General features: G+C 36.6%; 1 protein-coding gene across 4 annotated transcripts; it reads left to right on the top strand.

Annotated features, from left to right (window-relative positions):
• Nucleotides 2,778-14,701, top strand: LOC100519314 (natural killer cells antigen CD94). Of its 4 annotated transcripts, none has more exons than XM_005655679.3 (7): nt 2,778-2,914; nt 3,963-4,164; nt 7,992-8,105; nt 8,335-8,373; nt 9,093-9,253; nt 10,756-10,856; nt 14,437-14,701. In XM_005655679.3, exons 2-7 carry the CDS (start codon nt 3,981-3,983, stop codon nt 14,579-14,581), a joined length of 744 nt encoding a protein of 247 aa, XP_005655736.2. In that variant the 5' UTR covers nt 2,778-2,914; nt 3,963-3,980; the 3' UTR covers nt 14,582-14,701. The 4 variants fall into 4 exon arrangements, 3 of the variants coding, with proteins under 3 accessions (XP_005655736.2, XP_013843845.2, XP_013843844.1); XM_013988390.2 differs by lacking the exon at nt 2,778-2,914 and adding an exon at nt 5,526-5,586 and having other exon boundaries at nt 4,027-4,164; XM_013988391.2 differs by lacking the exon at nt 7,992-8,105.

Below are 16,954 nucleotides of genomic sequence, written 5' to 3'. Positions count from 1 at the left end.
GCATAATGTGCTCATTCCAGGGGGAAAAACATGTGATGGACGAATGTGATTACTTTCAAAACTGTCATGATAGAGGAAAGTATAAATTACTGTGTAAGGTATGGATCACTAATAAAGAACACAGGTTGGAATATGTTGTTTTGGTTGAGTCACATACATCTGCTTAAAGATTTAGCAAATGTGAAAATGAAGGCCTGATTAATGTCATATTTCTCCTTAATTTATAGGGAAAACATACCAGTTCCTCAGGGGAAGCAAAGATTTTCCTAGAAATTGCATTAAATGAAATTATTGCTTTGTAGTTTCCTGAAGTATATAGTCTTACTATTACTCCTGGTGTAAAGTAAAAAAAAGAAACCTCAATTAAAACAGACCCAGGAGGACCAGAACTGGTAGCTCTCATGTGCCAGTTGTTTAAGGACACCACAAGAAGGACCTTCTATACATTCCTCAGCAAAGAACAAGATTTTCTCCCTGCCTAGCAACAGCCCAGCCAATGAGAAGTCATCACCATCCTGAACTCTCGATGTCCTCCAATGAACTTTATCCAATATCACTCCTCCCAACATCCTTCTTTCCTCTATGCAAACAAGTCTCCCTTTGTTTCTGGGGCTTGCCTATAGATTTTACCATAGCATACTTATCCTAAGTTGCAATTCTCCGCTGTTCGTAAACTCTTTTTGCTAATAAAATAACGGGCTATTTTATTTAAAGTCAGAACTGTTATTGAAAAGAAACCAGATTCTCAAATTATAAGTAGTTTTTCTCCTCTCCTATGACTTTCTAAGATTTGAATTCATGAACGTATAGGCTCATCAGTTACCTTGAACAAGCAAGGATACTAGATGAACAGTCATTCCAGGAAAGAGAAGAAAGTGGACTCTGGAAGAGGAAAAGACCTGCCAACGTGTACGAACATGTGGGTTCTTCATCTGTGGGAAGGAGAAATAATTTTCGTAACAAGCTGATTCAAGCAAGCCAAGACATGTCACTGAAAATAGGTGATGAGGTGCTATGGAATAAAAATATTTCTGCTTCTGACCAAAAGCGAGAATATACCAGGTTCAGAAGCGCCCCAGGTAGTTTGTGACTCGAGCCTGCCGTGCTTTACTGGACATAGGTTTGCTGGTTTTGCTCTCCCCTGAGTCAGTAAATACCGGCAAAGGAAAAAATACAACAATGAATGATTTAAAACTCAATGAAGACGTTTTTGAAATTCTAGAATATCTCTTAGAAGGAGTTGTTTTATTTTTATTTATTTATTTTCTGTCTTTTTGCCATTTCTAGGGCCGCTCCTGAGGCATATGGAGGTTCCCAGGGTAGGGGTCTAATCGGAGCTATAGAGGCCGCCTACACCACAGCCGCAGCAATGCGGGATCCGAGCTGCGTCTGCAACCTACACCACAGCTCACAGCAACTCCAGATCCTTAATCCACTGGGCAAGGCCAGGGATCGAACCTGCACCCTCATGGTTCCTAGTCGGATTCGTTAACCACTGAACCACGACGGGAACCCCAGAAGGAGTTGTTTTAAGTTAGAAGTTGTTCATACTATTTGAAGCATATCCTGTCAAATTTTATTCATTTTTTCCATCCCCCAAACCAAAGATACAAGAATAACCCTAAATCTCTACTGGAATAGGTCAGTGTTCAAAATAATGAGCACATTAGTCTGCTTTCTGATTGCTCAGTTTAGTTCAAGAATAAACAAGAAATGGGATAGATTTTATACCAAAATTTTATGTATTATTTTCACTCCTTTATTTGTAGATTTGAATCAAAGGTGTATACAAGAATTTTCTTATGTTCATTCTGTGGAAAGGACATACAGTTGAGCAATTTGGAGGTTGAATGAAATTACAAAAAAGAAATAAACAGATTGAAAACATCTCCTTTGGTAGAGACTGAAAATCCAAATTATGATTATAGGTTTATTGAATGAAATAAATAATCTCACAAAAAAATTCGTTTGTAACTATTACATATTTTTTCCACCTGGGTAATATCCACCCCTTTATTCTCCCTTAAATTAATTCAACTTATCATTTTTAACTTAACCTAAGCATCCCTTTCTTAGAAAAACCTCTCCATAATCCCTAAAAGTTATTTTCCGTCTTAAATATTTTCATAGCATCTTGTGTTTTTCCTAACCACTACTTATACCATTAGAAACATGTATTTGTGCAGCTATTTATTTATTCTTTTAATGATCAACAGGTATTTACTCAGCACATACTATATATCAGGCACTTTCTTTTCCTTGGATTATACCAATGAGTCTGTCTCTCCATCTGTCTCTCTATCATATGTGCCAATTACTATTATAAGTGTATTAGTGAACCAGCACATTTTAGGAGTTAATATTTTAGTTAAAATTTTTTGAAGAAAACTGATGAATAAATGAACAAAACTTATCAGATGCATAGCCCAATGGAGACTTTAATAAAATAAAGGTGATTTCTCTGTCTCTCTATATAAAATTTAACTCTCAACCAAATTTTTTATCATGCCATTATGACTTAATCTAATTTAATTCATGGCTCCAGAGAGGCAACTATGGTAAAATCTTAGTGAAACTATACATATTGGAAAGGAAGATTTGATCTCAGCAATGCTTTTTTTTTTTGATTCACAAAGGCTGTTATTTAGTATGGCTTAAAATTAAAGGTATGTAAAATTTTTCTTACACTCAACTACAAGAAGTGAGATTACGTCACGTGTATTGTGGGTGCTAAGGACAAAAGCAAAAAAAACAAAAAGAGTGAATTTCCTGTTGGTTAATTATGAAACCTTGCATGGCCAGTAGATTTTCTATTGTGATACACAGTTTCCATTCTGTGCCCAGCAACCAGGTCCTGCTTTCTCAGACTTACACATACTCATTCTTAGCACAAGGAATTCCCTCCTCACCTCAGGTACGTTTCACTATTTCTAATTACCTTGTAAATCCTCCCTCCCCCAATTCCTGGAAGATGTGACCAACAGACAATTCTTTGTGCTGTTTATGTCTTTGGACCTTTTTAATAAAACTATTAGACATTAAGTATAATATTTTTTCTGACATCAACATGTCAAAGTTTTTCTTTATTTGACTGTATTCTTCCCAAATCTTTGATGTATGTCTGTTACCTTTTTAAATAAATGTTCTTTAAGAAGCGTGAATTGAAGGTTTTTAGAATCTTGACAAGTAAGTGACTTCATCCTGATTAGTATTTTGCCAGCACTGAAGGTGATAGCCAATGTTAAAAAATATTGGCAACAAAAATTCTTCCAAACTTTGAATTTTAGCTATTTTGGTATTTAATCTACTTTTAATTTACTTTTTAATGAGGAAAGTTTATATAAAACATAGAAAGAACCTGGTACGTCAATGAGTTCTGCACACATATGGGCTGTGTTCTTATTTCAGTTATAAAATAATACAAGATACATTGTTCATTAGTCATGTTATTCATATGGAGTCACTTAGGAAAAATGAGGTTGTTAACTTTGTGTTTTAATTGGAAATTGTGCAATGCCTCCTGGGGATCACGGCTAATAAGCATAGTATTTCAATTTCTAATAGTAGCAGAACATCTACTGTCTTTTGTTATTCAGTTTCAAGAGGCTAACTGCAACAATGTTATAGAGAAATGGATTGGAATTTTTGAAGATGAATTCATTCAGACTTAGAGTTAATTTTTAAATTCTGTACTAAAGGCAATGATTACTTTCTATATAATAAGATTTGGTTACATAGCTTTTGACTCTTGTAAGGGTGTCTTGGTTCCTTTACTAATATCTTCTTGGTGGTATGTTTTCCTGTACTTGGGGCTTCAAACTGTTGATAACATGCTTCCAGAAAATGTAATAGGTATATCTGCTTATCAACTCAGATTTTATTGTTTCATTTATATTTATTGGCATATTCCTTCCCAAATTGTGGAAGGACATACTGACATTTGAACTTCTTATCCCTTACAGTTTTTGTCTTAAAAAGACATGGATGAAGAACCCATAAGTTATAGTACACTACACCAGGATTCTCAGCAGAGGCACACACGAAAAAATAATGTTAAACATAAATTTGGTCCAAATGAGTTGCCATTAACCAAAAAGGAGCTAAAACACCAGAAACCTTGTAACACACAGCACAGAAATATAGCAGAAGATGTCAATGACACAGGTAAGCTATATTAAAATAGAGTAGTCAATAAAAACTTAGAGAAAGCCTAAAATTATATACTGACCTATGCTATGCACTAGGGAGATATACAAATATGTTTCTCTCTTTTTTTTTTTTCTTTTTCTTTTTAGGGCCACACCCATGGCATACGGAAGTTCCCCGGCTTGAGGTCAAATCAGAGCTGCAGCTGCTGGCCAACACCACAGCCACAGCCATGAGGGATCTGAGCCTCGTCTGTGACCTACACCACAGCTCAGGGTGATGTGGGATCCTTAACCCACTGAGCAGGGCTGGGGATCAAAACCTGCATCCTCATGGATACCAGTTGGGTCCACAAATATGTTTCTACATTGCATTAGGGAGTGAAACTATACAAGCAAAAATTTAAATGTCAGTTTAATGCAGATAATGACAAAGGCCAGGTGGTAAATAATTTAAAAGACAACTCGGATTCCAGTTTAGAAATCTCACTGCTAAAGTGAGAGTTGATGTAGACTTTAAAGGAAAGTAATTAGAAGAGTTGGAAAGACATGGATAGAAGAGTTGGAAAGTAATTCCCTTGAGACAAGAAGGTCAAGTGTGGAAGAGTGACTATCTAGTGGAAAGGGCTGAGTGTAGACACCTTGTTTGTGTAATGTGAAAAGTAAACATGTTGACTGATTGATTTCTGGCTAGAGTGTAGCATACACCTTATGCCATAATCTTTGACAAAATTATTTACTTATGCAAACCATACATATATTTCTTCTAAATTTGGAGCACAAAATAGATTGGGTAATAGGAAACATAAGGAGGCGTAATAAGGTTTAATGACCGTAAAATTGCAAGTGATTTTCTAGTTTCTGGAACCTTGTTAGCAATTGCTACAGGCTTGTCTTTTCCAAACCAAATGATCTTCTGGGAAGAGATAAAAGCTCAGCCATAGGCTGGTCAGCTTTCTGAAATGGCAGAGGTCAATCTGATATTTCCCTGTCCCCCGACCCAAGTGTTTTTTTTGGAGGGGGGATGGTTGGTTTATTTTTTTGTGTGTGGTAAAACAAGGCACTTCGGGGGTAAGTTTGTTTGAAATTGATAATAGAATTCCAAGTGAATATTCCTTCTAGAAGAAGGGATTATAAGCAATAGTTTTTAAGTAAACATATGTGCATTAGGAAAAATGTTAAAAATACAGACAAACGTACATTTTAGAAGTCACCATAAAGCTGTTTTCTGTCTTATGTATCTGTTAATTCTAGACTTATCCTTTTATATTCTTTATTTTTTTGGTGGAAGTAGAAAAAGGGATAATAGTTACATTTGATCCTGGGAGGGGCCCTGTGGGAAGCTTCTATGTTGCTGGAAATGTTTTATATTATAATTAGGATGAAGGTTTGCAGGTGTGTTCCCACTGCGAAAAGTCATTGATCTACATGGTTATGATATGTGAATATATTTGTATGTAGTCTATTCTTAAAATATTTAATTAAACAAACATGTAAAACAAAACAGAAATTATGTATAGTAATTTTGGGGGATCTGCAGAATTTTTGACATCGATTTTTTGGAGTCAGTGAAGATTTTTTTTTTACCTCTTATCATATTCTAACCCTCTTAATGTATTAGAATCTGTTTCAGGGATATCTATTTCTGTTTCATCTCTTTAAAAGTCAATTTTTTGGTCATGAACAGTTTAAGCCCCTTGTTTCACAATTCTTATTGTTTGTATCATCTGCCTATTTTCCAAAAGTGCTCTAGATCCTGTCACCAAGTTCCAGAACAGTTCCCACTGTCATTTTTTAAAATTGTATCTTATTTATTCACATAATTTATTTGAGAGTAGCTAACATTTTATTGTAGACTTTCTAATTACAATAAATCATTTTCCTGGTTTTTTATCAGGATTGTTTTTATGACTCACAGAAAAGATTGTTGTGTTTTAACCCTGCAACAAGGTTAAAGGACATTTCTCAAACTGCTGAATTTGAATTCTCAAAAATAGTTTCAGCATGGCTGTGATTGTACCTGGAACACATTACTGTTCAACTGAAAATAGCTTTTATTTTCTTCCCTAAATTACCTGGAAAAATCCCACCAAGTCAAAGCCTCTACCTAGATTGGCTCAGCCAGTAGCCTGGACAATGCTTCCTGTATCTTTTAATTCTATCTTGTTCTGGGCTTGTGCTTGTTTTTGTGAAGGGATGGAAATCCTCACTGAGGGACAGCTTTGGGGCCACGTTTTTTGCTGCGACAGAGAGAAACAATAGAGAAAGGTGGAGAGGTATACAATCCAATGGAAATTCAAATAGATTAAAACTTAGAGATCAGAATCCAAAGAGATTTCTAATGAAATGAAACCTCAGCTTTTGACATCTTCCCCTCATCAAAACTTTCTAGTTTTTCAGTCTTTTGATCTTTGCTCATTTTCTGTAGGAGAGATGACTAATGCGCAGTGGTGGATATTTGAAAAAACATACTAATGCTGAAAATGAGAGAAATTGACCAATAGTAAATCATTGTCAAAGGCCATTGAGAATCAAGGTGAAGTCTGAGAACTTGAGGTGAGTTAGGACCAGGCTTTTTGACTTCCTTCATCAGATATCTGTAACCCGGATACAGAAAGAGAAGGTAGAATTTGGTTCAGCTGAACACAGCAGTTAGGAGGCATATAAAAAGGAAAATAAGCATTTGGTCTCAGTGCAATCAGCCGGGTGACCTACAATCAGGTCTAGGTTGAGTGGTGTGTAATAGTGACAATGAATGAAGAGAACATAAGTCAAGAGATGAGTGCCATGATAATACTGAGGAATAAATTCAGTGGGAGAAAGGAATTTAGTATGAAAGATCAGGGTGATCCTCACAGATTATCTTTTTAGATAATCTGCTCTAGGGTTGGAATGACAAAAATAAGCTGGCATTTCATTGCTTCTGATCTTCCAACTGTCTCCAACTGGTGGACTATAGATCCATTGGGCGTGGAGGCAGCTTATACTTTTGTAGCTCCATCACTGGCTCTCATTCTTGCACAACACATGATGAACCTTGATATGTGTTCATTGACTTAAGGAAGGGAGGGAATATGTGTGGGAAAAATGAGTGATATTTGTTAACTTCTTAATCTAACATGCAGCAATCACATTTACTTTTCAAGCAGGGAAGAGCTCAGTGTCTAAATGAATCAATTGCTGTTCTGGTTTTGCAGTTTTCTTGCTTGACTTTTCCTTCCTCCCCCACTTCCTTCCTCCCTTCCTCCCCTCCTTTTTTTTTTTTTTTTTTTTTTTTGGTGGCGAGGGATGACTGAAAGATTTAGAGGCAGAATTAGTGAATTAGAGACTCTACTGTGAATTGGTCATGTTATCTTAGACAAATAGCCTATGTAAAAAATGACGTTTTTTTTTTTTTTTACCTCAGTCATTTCATTATTATCTAGAATTGGGTAAAAATATTTTACAGGTTTGTTGTGAGAATCATGTATTTGACGTGTTCTTAGGTGTACACTACTCTAAAGCATTTATTTGTCCTGATTGTCTTGCTTCAACAATTCCCTCTGCTTTCTTTTTTTTTTAATCGATTTTATTGGGGTATCGTTGACTTACAATGTTATGTCTGTTTCAGGTGTATAGCAAAGTGAATCAGTTATACGTAGACATATATCCATTCCTTTTCAGATTCTTTCCCCCTGTAGGTTATTACACAGTGTTGAGTAGATCTCCCTCTGCTATGCAGTAGGTCCTTGTGACTTATCTATTTTACATATAGTCGCGTGTACGTATTAATTCAACCCTCTAATTTATCCCTCCCCTTTGGTAGCCATGAGTTTGATTTGCTTTTAATTGTGCTTGTGTATTCAGTTCTCTCAGGAGACTTCTCACCTCTTCCATGGAGGCTGATTTCTAGTGTGCTGGGTGTCATGTGCCTTTTCCTAATGGCTGTAGCCATTGCAGTGGTTGTTTTGACTGCAAGCAGTAAGTAACTACAGTCCTCCACATTGTCTTCCCTTGAGAACATGGTTTATTTCATAGAATGCATTAAGCAGATCCTAGGCTCACAACAATTTTACCTGATCAAAATTCTTCCCTTTTTATTTCCTTGAAAATTGCCGATTTACACTTAGGGAATACAGTCTTTGATTATTTTATTTTGATGTTTCAATTTAAAGAAAGATCTACTTATGATATTTGACTATTTTTGCAGCATCTTCCAAACAATCTCCTCTCATAATCCAGCAAAAAGGTAGGCACTGGTTTTATAGATTGATTTCTTACATTGATTTAAATGTATTATTGTGTTGGGTTCACAAACATAGAGATTTCTCGGGGCAAGTTACTCTAGTATGTGTAATAGTAAATATAATATATATACATAGTCCCAGCCATTAAATAACTTATAGTCATGTGAAACAGAGGTTTGTATATAACTAACTGAAAGATACGAAGACAGAGGTAAGGGTTTTGTGGGTTTTTGTGTGTGTGCGTGTGGTTTTTGTTTTGTTGTTGCTTTTGTTTCTTTTTTTTCAAAGAAATTCTTGTAAGATTTCCAACATTTGTAGGGGAATAGAATTGCCTGATGTAAGAACAAATTTTGAAGGGTAGCGTTGTATTAGATGGGTAAAATCTCAACAAAAATTAATCTAATGTTTATATAAGGTGAAGACATTCCAGCCTCTAAATGTTATAAGGGTATGGAAGTAAGAATACTAGTAGTTCAGCCATTCCCTAAATGAATAGCTTCTAGTTCACCTGCGTTATGTGATCTATAAAGGGTCCAACATGTAACAGCAAGTTGAGAGAAAAATAAGAAAAATTTTCATTTCTAATTCATAATTTTATTTTGAGTAATTTTTGTTGCCTGCACATAATGTACTCTAATGACAAAAGGTGGACTTCTGTTTGCACAGTACATTTTAAAAAATAATAAAATCAGTTTTGTAATTGTTTTCAATGCCATGATAGAGAAACTGTGTCTGGGACCTCATCATTCTTGTCCAAAGAATTGGGTTTGGTTCCGATGCAATTGTTACTACATCTCCAAGGAAGAGTTAACTTGGAAAGACAGTCAACGTGCCTGTTCATCTCTAAATTCCAGTCTCATTAGGATAAACAGAGAGGAGATGGTAAGTTATTACTTTAACTGAGCATTGTGATGATATGTGAAATATATGAAGTTGATGAGCTGGATTAAATTTTTACCTGACTTCTTTGACATTTTACTTGACCTCAGAACTAGACAGGAGTTCCCATCGTGGCGCAGTGGTTAACGAATCCGACTAGGAACCATGAGGTTGCGGGTTCGGTCCCTGCCCTTGCTCAGTGGGTTAACGATCCGGCGTTGCCGTGAACTGTGGTGTAGGTTGCAGACGCGGCTCAGATCCCGCGTTGCTGTGGCTCTGGAGTAGGCCGGTGGCTACAGCTCCGATTCAACCCCTAACCTGGGAACCTCCATATGCCGCGGAAGCGGCCCAAGAAATAGCAACAACAACAACAACAACAACAAAGACAAAAGACAAAAAAAAAAAAAAAAAAAAAAAAAAGAACTAGACAAACGGCTGAAGTCTATAAGCAGTTTGTCTTTTATTTACATTTCATCAGCAAAATGTGGCATTGGATCGACCTCCTGTGTAAAGAGGAAAGATATATTTTGAAATAATAGTGAGAATGCCTTTCATGAATGTATAAAGAATGATACAAACTATTACATTTAGAATGGATAAGCAATGAGGTTCTGCTGTATAAAACAGGGAACTGTATTCATCATTTGTGACAGAACATCATATGAGAATAAGAATGTATATATATGTATAATGGGGCACTTTGCTGTACAGCAGAAACTGACAGAATACCGTAAGTCAACTGTAATATATATTTTTTAAAATAATGAATTTAGAGGAGTTCTTTGGTGACTCAGAGGGTTAAAGATCCAGAATTATCACTGCTGTGGCTTGGGTTGCTGCTGTGACACTGGTTCAGTCTCTGGCCCTGGAATTTCAAGTGCCATGGGCATGACCAACAAAGAAAAAAAAAGAATGAATTTAGAAGGAGACAGTTATTATAAGGACAATCTCAATCAGAGAAGAAAAGAACCTGGTATAGTCCAATACCAAGATGGTACAGCCTTTGTGGTCCAAAACTACTGTCATTATGCAATCAGTGCATCAGGATCTAGAACACTAGATGAAGATGGAAAATCTGTCCCCAGCTCTGGCAATGTACATAAGCACTGAGTTAAAGTACCTACTATGTGAGTTCCCCAGGTAAAGGAGATTCTATTATGCATATGAAGAAACATGATAGACATTGGAGGAAAAATTAGTCTCCAAAATGTCTATCACGGTATTGCTGTTCTTTTAAAAACTTTGCTCCATCATGCCCCAAATCCACACTATCTTTTTACTCATTTTTATTTATTTTCTGTATCTCGATGACAGCAGGGAATATGTGTTGTTCATTGCTGTATCATTAGCATTTCAAAATAGTCTTGGAATATAGCATGCTTTAATGAGTTTGTGGACTGGATGAATTGAATAAATATAAATATGATGTTGACATTTTTAGAGTACTTCCATGCAGTTGATTAAAAGGTAATAATGGGAATTTGTATGTATTTTTTTATCACTAGCATTTCTTCTCTTTAAAATATTTCTTTTGGATTGGAGTCTACTACAATGGGATTGACCGGCACTGGTTGTGGGAAAATGATTCACTTCTGCCCTCTGATATGTAAGTATCTGTCTAATATAATGCAGACTTCTCTGCTCTTGACTTAATTGCTACATTTGACCAAAATAACAGAAATCAAGGGTTCCTAGGGAAGAATTTCAAGGTCATTGAGGGAACTGGGAAATGAGACAGTAACTTAAATCCATTCCCATATCCAGCATGATTGAAGAAACAGGTAACATAACTCAGTTCCTCAATTAGCCCCTCCTGAGACTTTTTCTACATATCATCTCAGTTTGTTGGGCTGTCATAATAAAGTATCACAGACCAAGTGTCTTAAACAAGAGAAATTTATTTTATAAAGTGCAGAGGCTAGAAGTCCAAGATCAAGATGTTGGCAGGTTGGTTCCTTCTGAAGCCTGTCTCCTGGGCTGTTTTTCCTGGAGTCTTCATGTGGCCTTTCCTCTGTACCTATGTCTAAATTCTCTCTTCGTATAAGTATACCATCTATATTACATTGGGACCCACCCTAATGACCTCATTTTAATTTAATTACCTCTTGAAAAACTTATCTCCAAATACATTCTGAAATACTTGGATTTAGAACTTTATCACATAAAGTTTGAAGGGACAGGGTTTCAGCCCATATCCCTCTTCCCTCTGGCTTCCCCAAATGAATGCCCTTTTCATATGAAAAATATATTTACCCAATCCCAACAGCCCCCAGTTCTCAACCCATCCCAGCGTTAACTCTAAGTTCAAAATCTCATCTAACTAGCACCTAAATTAAGTATGGGTGAGACTTGACGTGAAATTCTTCTCCAGGTGTGAGCCTGTGAATTCAAACAAATTACCTGCTTTCAAAATGCCATGGTAGGAATGACATAGAATTCCTGTGTCAAAAAGGGAAAAATCAAAAAAGAAAGGAGTGATGGGTCCCAAGCAAGTCTGAAACCTAGCAGGAAAAATTCCATTAGATTTTAAGGGCCAACAGGTGGATGCAAACTGTTACAGTTGGAATGGATGGGCAATGGGCTCCTACTGTACAGCACGGAGAACTCTGTGTGATTGGGTCACTTTGCTGTACAAGCGAAATTGAAGAAATATTGTAAATCAACTATAATTAAAAAAATAAACTACACAAAGAAGAAGAAAATCAGCATATCAGACAGATAATGACAAGGAGTTAGTATTCTCATGGAAAAAAAATAGAATTTCAAATTTTTTACAGGATTCAGTTTAACTGGTGAAAACAAACTTTACTTGGGGGGGAAGGCTTTTTTAAGGGCCAAGAATAATTCCCTTTACCTCCATGTTCTCTCTTCTAGGCCTCTATGTTCTGGTCCCTGGGCAGTTCTCTCACCCAATCCCTTGGCTCTGGGCAGTGGTGTCCTGGCCCACTGACCCTAAGGAGATGTCCCACTCTCTGAGCCTCTGAGTAAGGGGATAATCCCCAGGCCTGTGCCTCTTGGGTTTGCAGTGCCAATGGAAGCCCTTCCAACCTCCAAACTGTCTTTGGGGTCCTTCTTTCCTTTTCTTGAAGGATAAAACTTTTTTTTTTTTTTTGCTTTTTAGGGCCACACCTGCAGCATATGGAGGTTCCCAGGCTAGGGGTTTAATCGGAGCTGCAGCCAGCGCCTACACCAGTCTCAGCAATGCAGGATCTGAGCCACGTATAGCCTACATACACCACAGCTGATGGCAATGCCAGATCCTTAGCCCACTGAGTGAGTCCAGGGATGGAATCCATATCCTCATGGTTACTAGTCAGGTTTGTTACCACTGAGCCACAACAGGAATTCCATCTTGAAGGATGAAACTTGTTCATAGCCATATAACTATATTGGCCCACTCTGTAGAATCCCGGATGTCTGACAGCCGTCCTTCATTTCATTCTTTGTCTCTGTCCCCTTCAGTCCAAGCTGGCAGTGTTTCTGCCAGTATAAGTTCTCAAAAATTGTGTCGGCCTCCCACGTTTCTCACATTTCATGGTCAAATCATCGGACGAGAATTTCCTCCTCAAGCCTTTCCTGGGTAACTGCATCTCTATTCCTGGATTCTGCTTAGTTGGTCTATTGCATCTATAAAGGACACCATAAACTCTTTAGCAAATGGTTTTCCAGCCACAGGCTTGATGTTTTCTCCAGACACACTTTCTCATTTTTTGTAAGACGGACAGTCTGAGAATTTTCAAGATCTTCAGTTCTTGGTTCCTTTTTGCTTAATAATTCCTTCTTCAATTTCTCTCTCTCCTCTCACATTTACTAAAAGCAGCTAGGAGAACGAGGCTGTACCTTTAACACTTTGCTCAGAAATCTCCTCAGCTAAATATCAGGACCATCCATTACAAGTTTCACTTTACTAAAAGACCCTAGACAACCATTTGGCCAGCTTCTTTGCCCCTTTATAACAAGCATTGCCTCTCTTCCAGTGTCAAGTAACATGTTTCCCTTTTCCATCTGAGGTCTTTCCAGAAACACCTTTAACATCGATGTTTCCACCAATTGTCTCTTCCAGGCAATTTAGGCTTTTTCTGATGTGCATCTCAAAACTCTTACAGCTTCTTCCCATTACCCAGTTCCAAAACCACTTTCATTTTTTTTTTTAGGTATTTTTTACAGTGTACCTTTTACTTGTACCAAAATCTGTATTCATTTTCTAGGGCTACTCACAACACATTCCCAGAGACCGAGTGGCTTACCTAACAGAAATTTATTTCCTTTACAGTCCTGAAGGCTAGAAGTCTGAGATCGAGTTGTTGGCAGGATTAATTTCTCCTGAGGCCTCTGACCTTAGCTTGCCGATGGCCATCTTTTCCATGTGTCTACACATGATCTTCCCCTGTCTGTGTCCAAATTTCCTCTTATAAGGACACCAGCAATACTGGATTAGGGCCCACCCTGATGACCTCATTTTATCTTAATTACCTCTTGAAAGGTCCTATCTCCAAATACACTCATATTCCAAGGTACTAGAAGGCAGGATTATCAACATACCTTGGGCATACTGAGGTTCGCAGCCCAGCAGTGAACTTGTGCCACAGCAGTGACAATACCAAATCCTTAACATCTAGGCCACTAGGGAACTCCTCAACATATGTATTTTTAAGGAGACACAATTCAGCCCATAACACAAACCATGGTTTAATATCTTCTTACTTTCTCTCTAACCACATTTTCTCTAAGACTCAACTTCCAGGTCATTGGTATACTTCAGAATCTTCTTGCATTTTAAATTCTACTCACTATGGGCCTAAAGGCTATAGAGCCTAAAAATGTTTCTTTTCTCCACTAGAAAAATTTACTGGACCTGTTATTCATAGGCTTTTTATTATTTTGTTTTTAATTTCTGTCTGCTTTTATAAGCAATGATAACCAGCATGCTCTCCTTCCTTTCAGACCTTACATTCTTCTTTGAATTTTTATTAAATACTTAAGGTTTAATAATCTATTAGTAACTTTTGAATTTATAAAGATCTTATTTATCTGTGCTACTAGTAGAAATTCAATTCAATCACATCATATTACATATATATTATGTTTTAAATATTTGTATATGAAATGAAAATTTTATATTTCTTCTCCCTAGTATTTGCTTGTTATATAATTGCATGGATACTATGCTATTTCTTCTCCTTTAGGTTTGATCTTCCTACACCTCAATCACTACAGGCCTGTCTATCTTACAGATCAAGAGAAGCTTATGAAAGTGAAAGCTGTGAAAGAAAACAGAACTACATTTGTAAGAATCACCTTATTTATTCCATAAATTCACAGGAAAGATAAGCATTACTCTTATCTAACCTTATGTCTTGATAGACTTGCCAGTGGTCACTTTCTTATTCTATCTAGAAAATATGTAAATTTACATCTTTGGTTTAATAAAAATAGAATCTGCTAAAAATATACGGCAGTGTCATTTTTAAAACGTACTACTATTTTTCAGCAGATATATTTTGATTTAGACTACTTTTACTGAAATAACACTGATAATATCTAGGAGAATACATTAATGCCAATGTATTTCAAGAGATATTGCCTTAAATATTTCCTGAATAAGACAATGAGATAAAGTCAATGAGATAAGGTTAGACTGTGTTGGGGATTAAACAGGTTGTCCTATGTAAAGTTACACTACTGTTGCTGATATATATGTTGCTTTTTCTTGTTTACAAAACTGTCAAAATATATTGTTAAGCAATGAAACACAGAACCAGATACAGAGATTAGTATAACCACACAAGAAAGAGAATTATTTCATAGTTTTTTTTGGAAATTAATTTTCAGCTTTATTACTATCCAAAAGTCCAACTTACTTTTATAACAGCATGACTTTGAGACTAACTAGACCTACAGGTGAAAATGGGGAATGAAAAGATTTTGCTTTAAAATCTCAATTGTTAACACATTCTATGATGCCACCATCACCCTAATTCCAAAAGTAGACAAAGGTACCACCAAAAAAGAAACTATAGGCCAATATCTTTGATGAATATAGACACAAAAATTCTCAACAAAATTTTAGCCAACCCAATCCAACAACATATAAAAAAGATCATACACCATGACCAGGTGGGATTCATTCCAGATGCACAAGGATGGTTCAACATGTGAAAATCAATCAACGTTATACACGACATTAACAAAAGAAAAGTAAAAAAACCACATGATCATCTCAATAGATGCAGAAAAAGCATTTGACAAAGTCTGACATCCAATCATGATAAAAACTCTTACCAAAGTGGGTATAGAGGGAACATACCTTAACATAATAAAAGACATTTATGACAAACCCACAGCAAATATAATACTCAATGGACAAAAGCTCAAAGCCTTTCCACTAAAATCTGGAACAAGGATGCCCACTCTTACCACTGTTATTCAACATAGTATTGGAACTCCTAGCCACAGCAACAGACCAAAAAAAGAAATAAAAGGCATCCAAATAGGAAGAGAAGTGGTAAAACTATCACTATATGCAGATGACTTGATACTATATATAGAAAACCCTAAAGACTCAACCCCAAAACTACTTGAACTGATCAACAAATTCAGCAAAGTAACAGGATATAAGATTAACATTCAGAAATCAATTGCATTTCTGTATACTAACAATGAAATATTAGAAAAGGAATACAAAAAACAATACCTTTTAAAATTGCACCCCAAGAGTTCCCGTCATGGCTCAGTGGCTAATGAATCTGACTAGGAACTATGAGGTTGCAGGTTCGATCTCTGGCCTCACTCAGTGGGTTAAGGATCTGGCATTGCTGTGAGCTGTGGTGTATGTCACAGATGTGGCTTGGATCTCACATTGTTGTGGCTGTGGTGTAGGCTGGTGGCTACAGATTAGACCCCTAGCCTGGGAACCTCCATATGCCACAAGTGCAGCCCTAGAAAAGACAAAAAAATAAAGACAAAAAATAAAAAAGAAAACCACACCCCCAAAATCAAATACCTGGAAATACACCTGACCAAGGAGGTAAAGGACTTATATGCTGAGAACTATAAAACATTAATAAAGGAAATTAAAGAAGATTCAAAGAAATGGAAAGATATTCCATGTTCCTGGTTGTAAAATTAATATTGTAAAAATGGCGGTACTACCCAAAGCAATCTACAGATTCTGTGCAATCCCTATCAAATTACCCAGGACATTTTACACAGAACTACAACCAACAATCCAAAAATTTACGTGGAACCACAAAAGACCCAGAATTGCCAAAGAAATCCTGAGAAAAAAAACCAAGTGGAGGCATAAATCTCCCAGACTTCAGGAAATATTACAAAGCCACAGTCATCAAGACAGTGTGGTACTGGTATCAAAACAGACAGACCATTGGAAGAGAATAGAGAACCCAGAAAGAAACTCAGACACCTATGGTCAATTAATCTTTGACAAAGGAGACAAGAACATAAAATGGGAAAAGACAGTCTTTTCAGCAAGTATTGCTGGGAAACCTGGACAGCTGCATGCAACTCAATGAAACTAGAACACACCCTCACACCATGCACAAAAATAAACTTAAGATGGCTTAAAGACTTAATATAAGACAAGACACCATCAAACTCCTGGAAGATAACATAGGCAAAACATTCTCTGACATCAACCTTACAAATGTTTTCTCAGGTCAGTTTCCCAGAGCTACAGAAAGAAAA

The sequence above is a fragment of the Sus scrofa genome, chromosome 5, assembly GCF_000003025.6.
Source record: "Sus scrofa isolate TJ Tabasco breed Duroc chromosome 5, Sscrofa11.1, whole genome shotgun sequence".
Classification (NCBI taxonomy): domain Eukaryota; kingdom Metazoa; phylum Chordata; class Mammalia; order Artiodactyla; family Suidae; genus Sus; species Sus scrofa.
This window is presented reverse-complemented; position numbering and strand designations above follow the sequence as displayed.

What these genes read in the sequence shown, in the direction of transcription:
- LOC100519314 (XM_005655679.3), top strand. Translation starts at nt 3,981, where the DNA reads ATGGATGAAGAACCCATAAGTTATAGTACACTACACCAGGATTCTCAG. An exon ending in GGTTGTTTTGACTGCAAGCA is followed by an intron (nt 8,106 to 8,334) that starts GTAAGTAACTAC and finishes CTATTTTTGCAG; the next exon opens with CATCTTCCAAACAATCTCCT. An exon ending in TCTCATAATCCAGCAAAAAG is followed by an intron (nt 8,374 to 9,092) that starts GTAGGCACTGGT and finishes ATGCCATGATAG; the next exon opens with AGAAACTGTGTCTGGGACCT.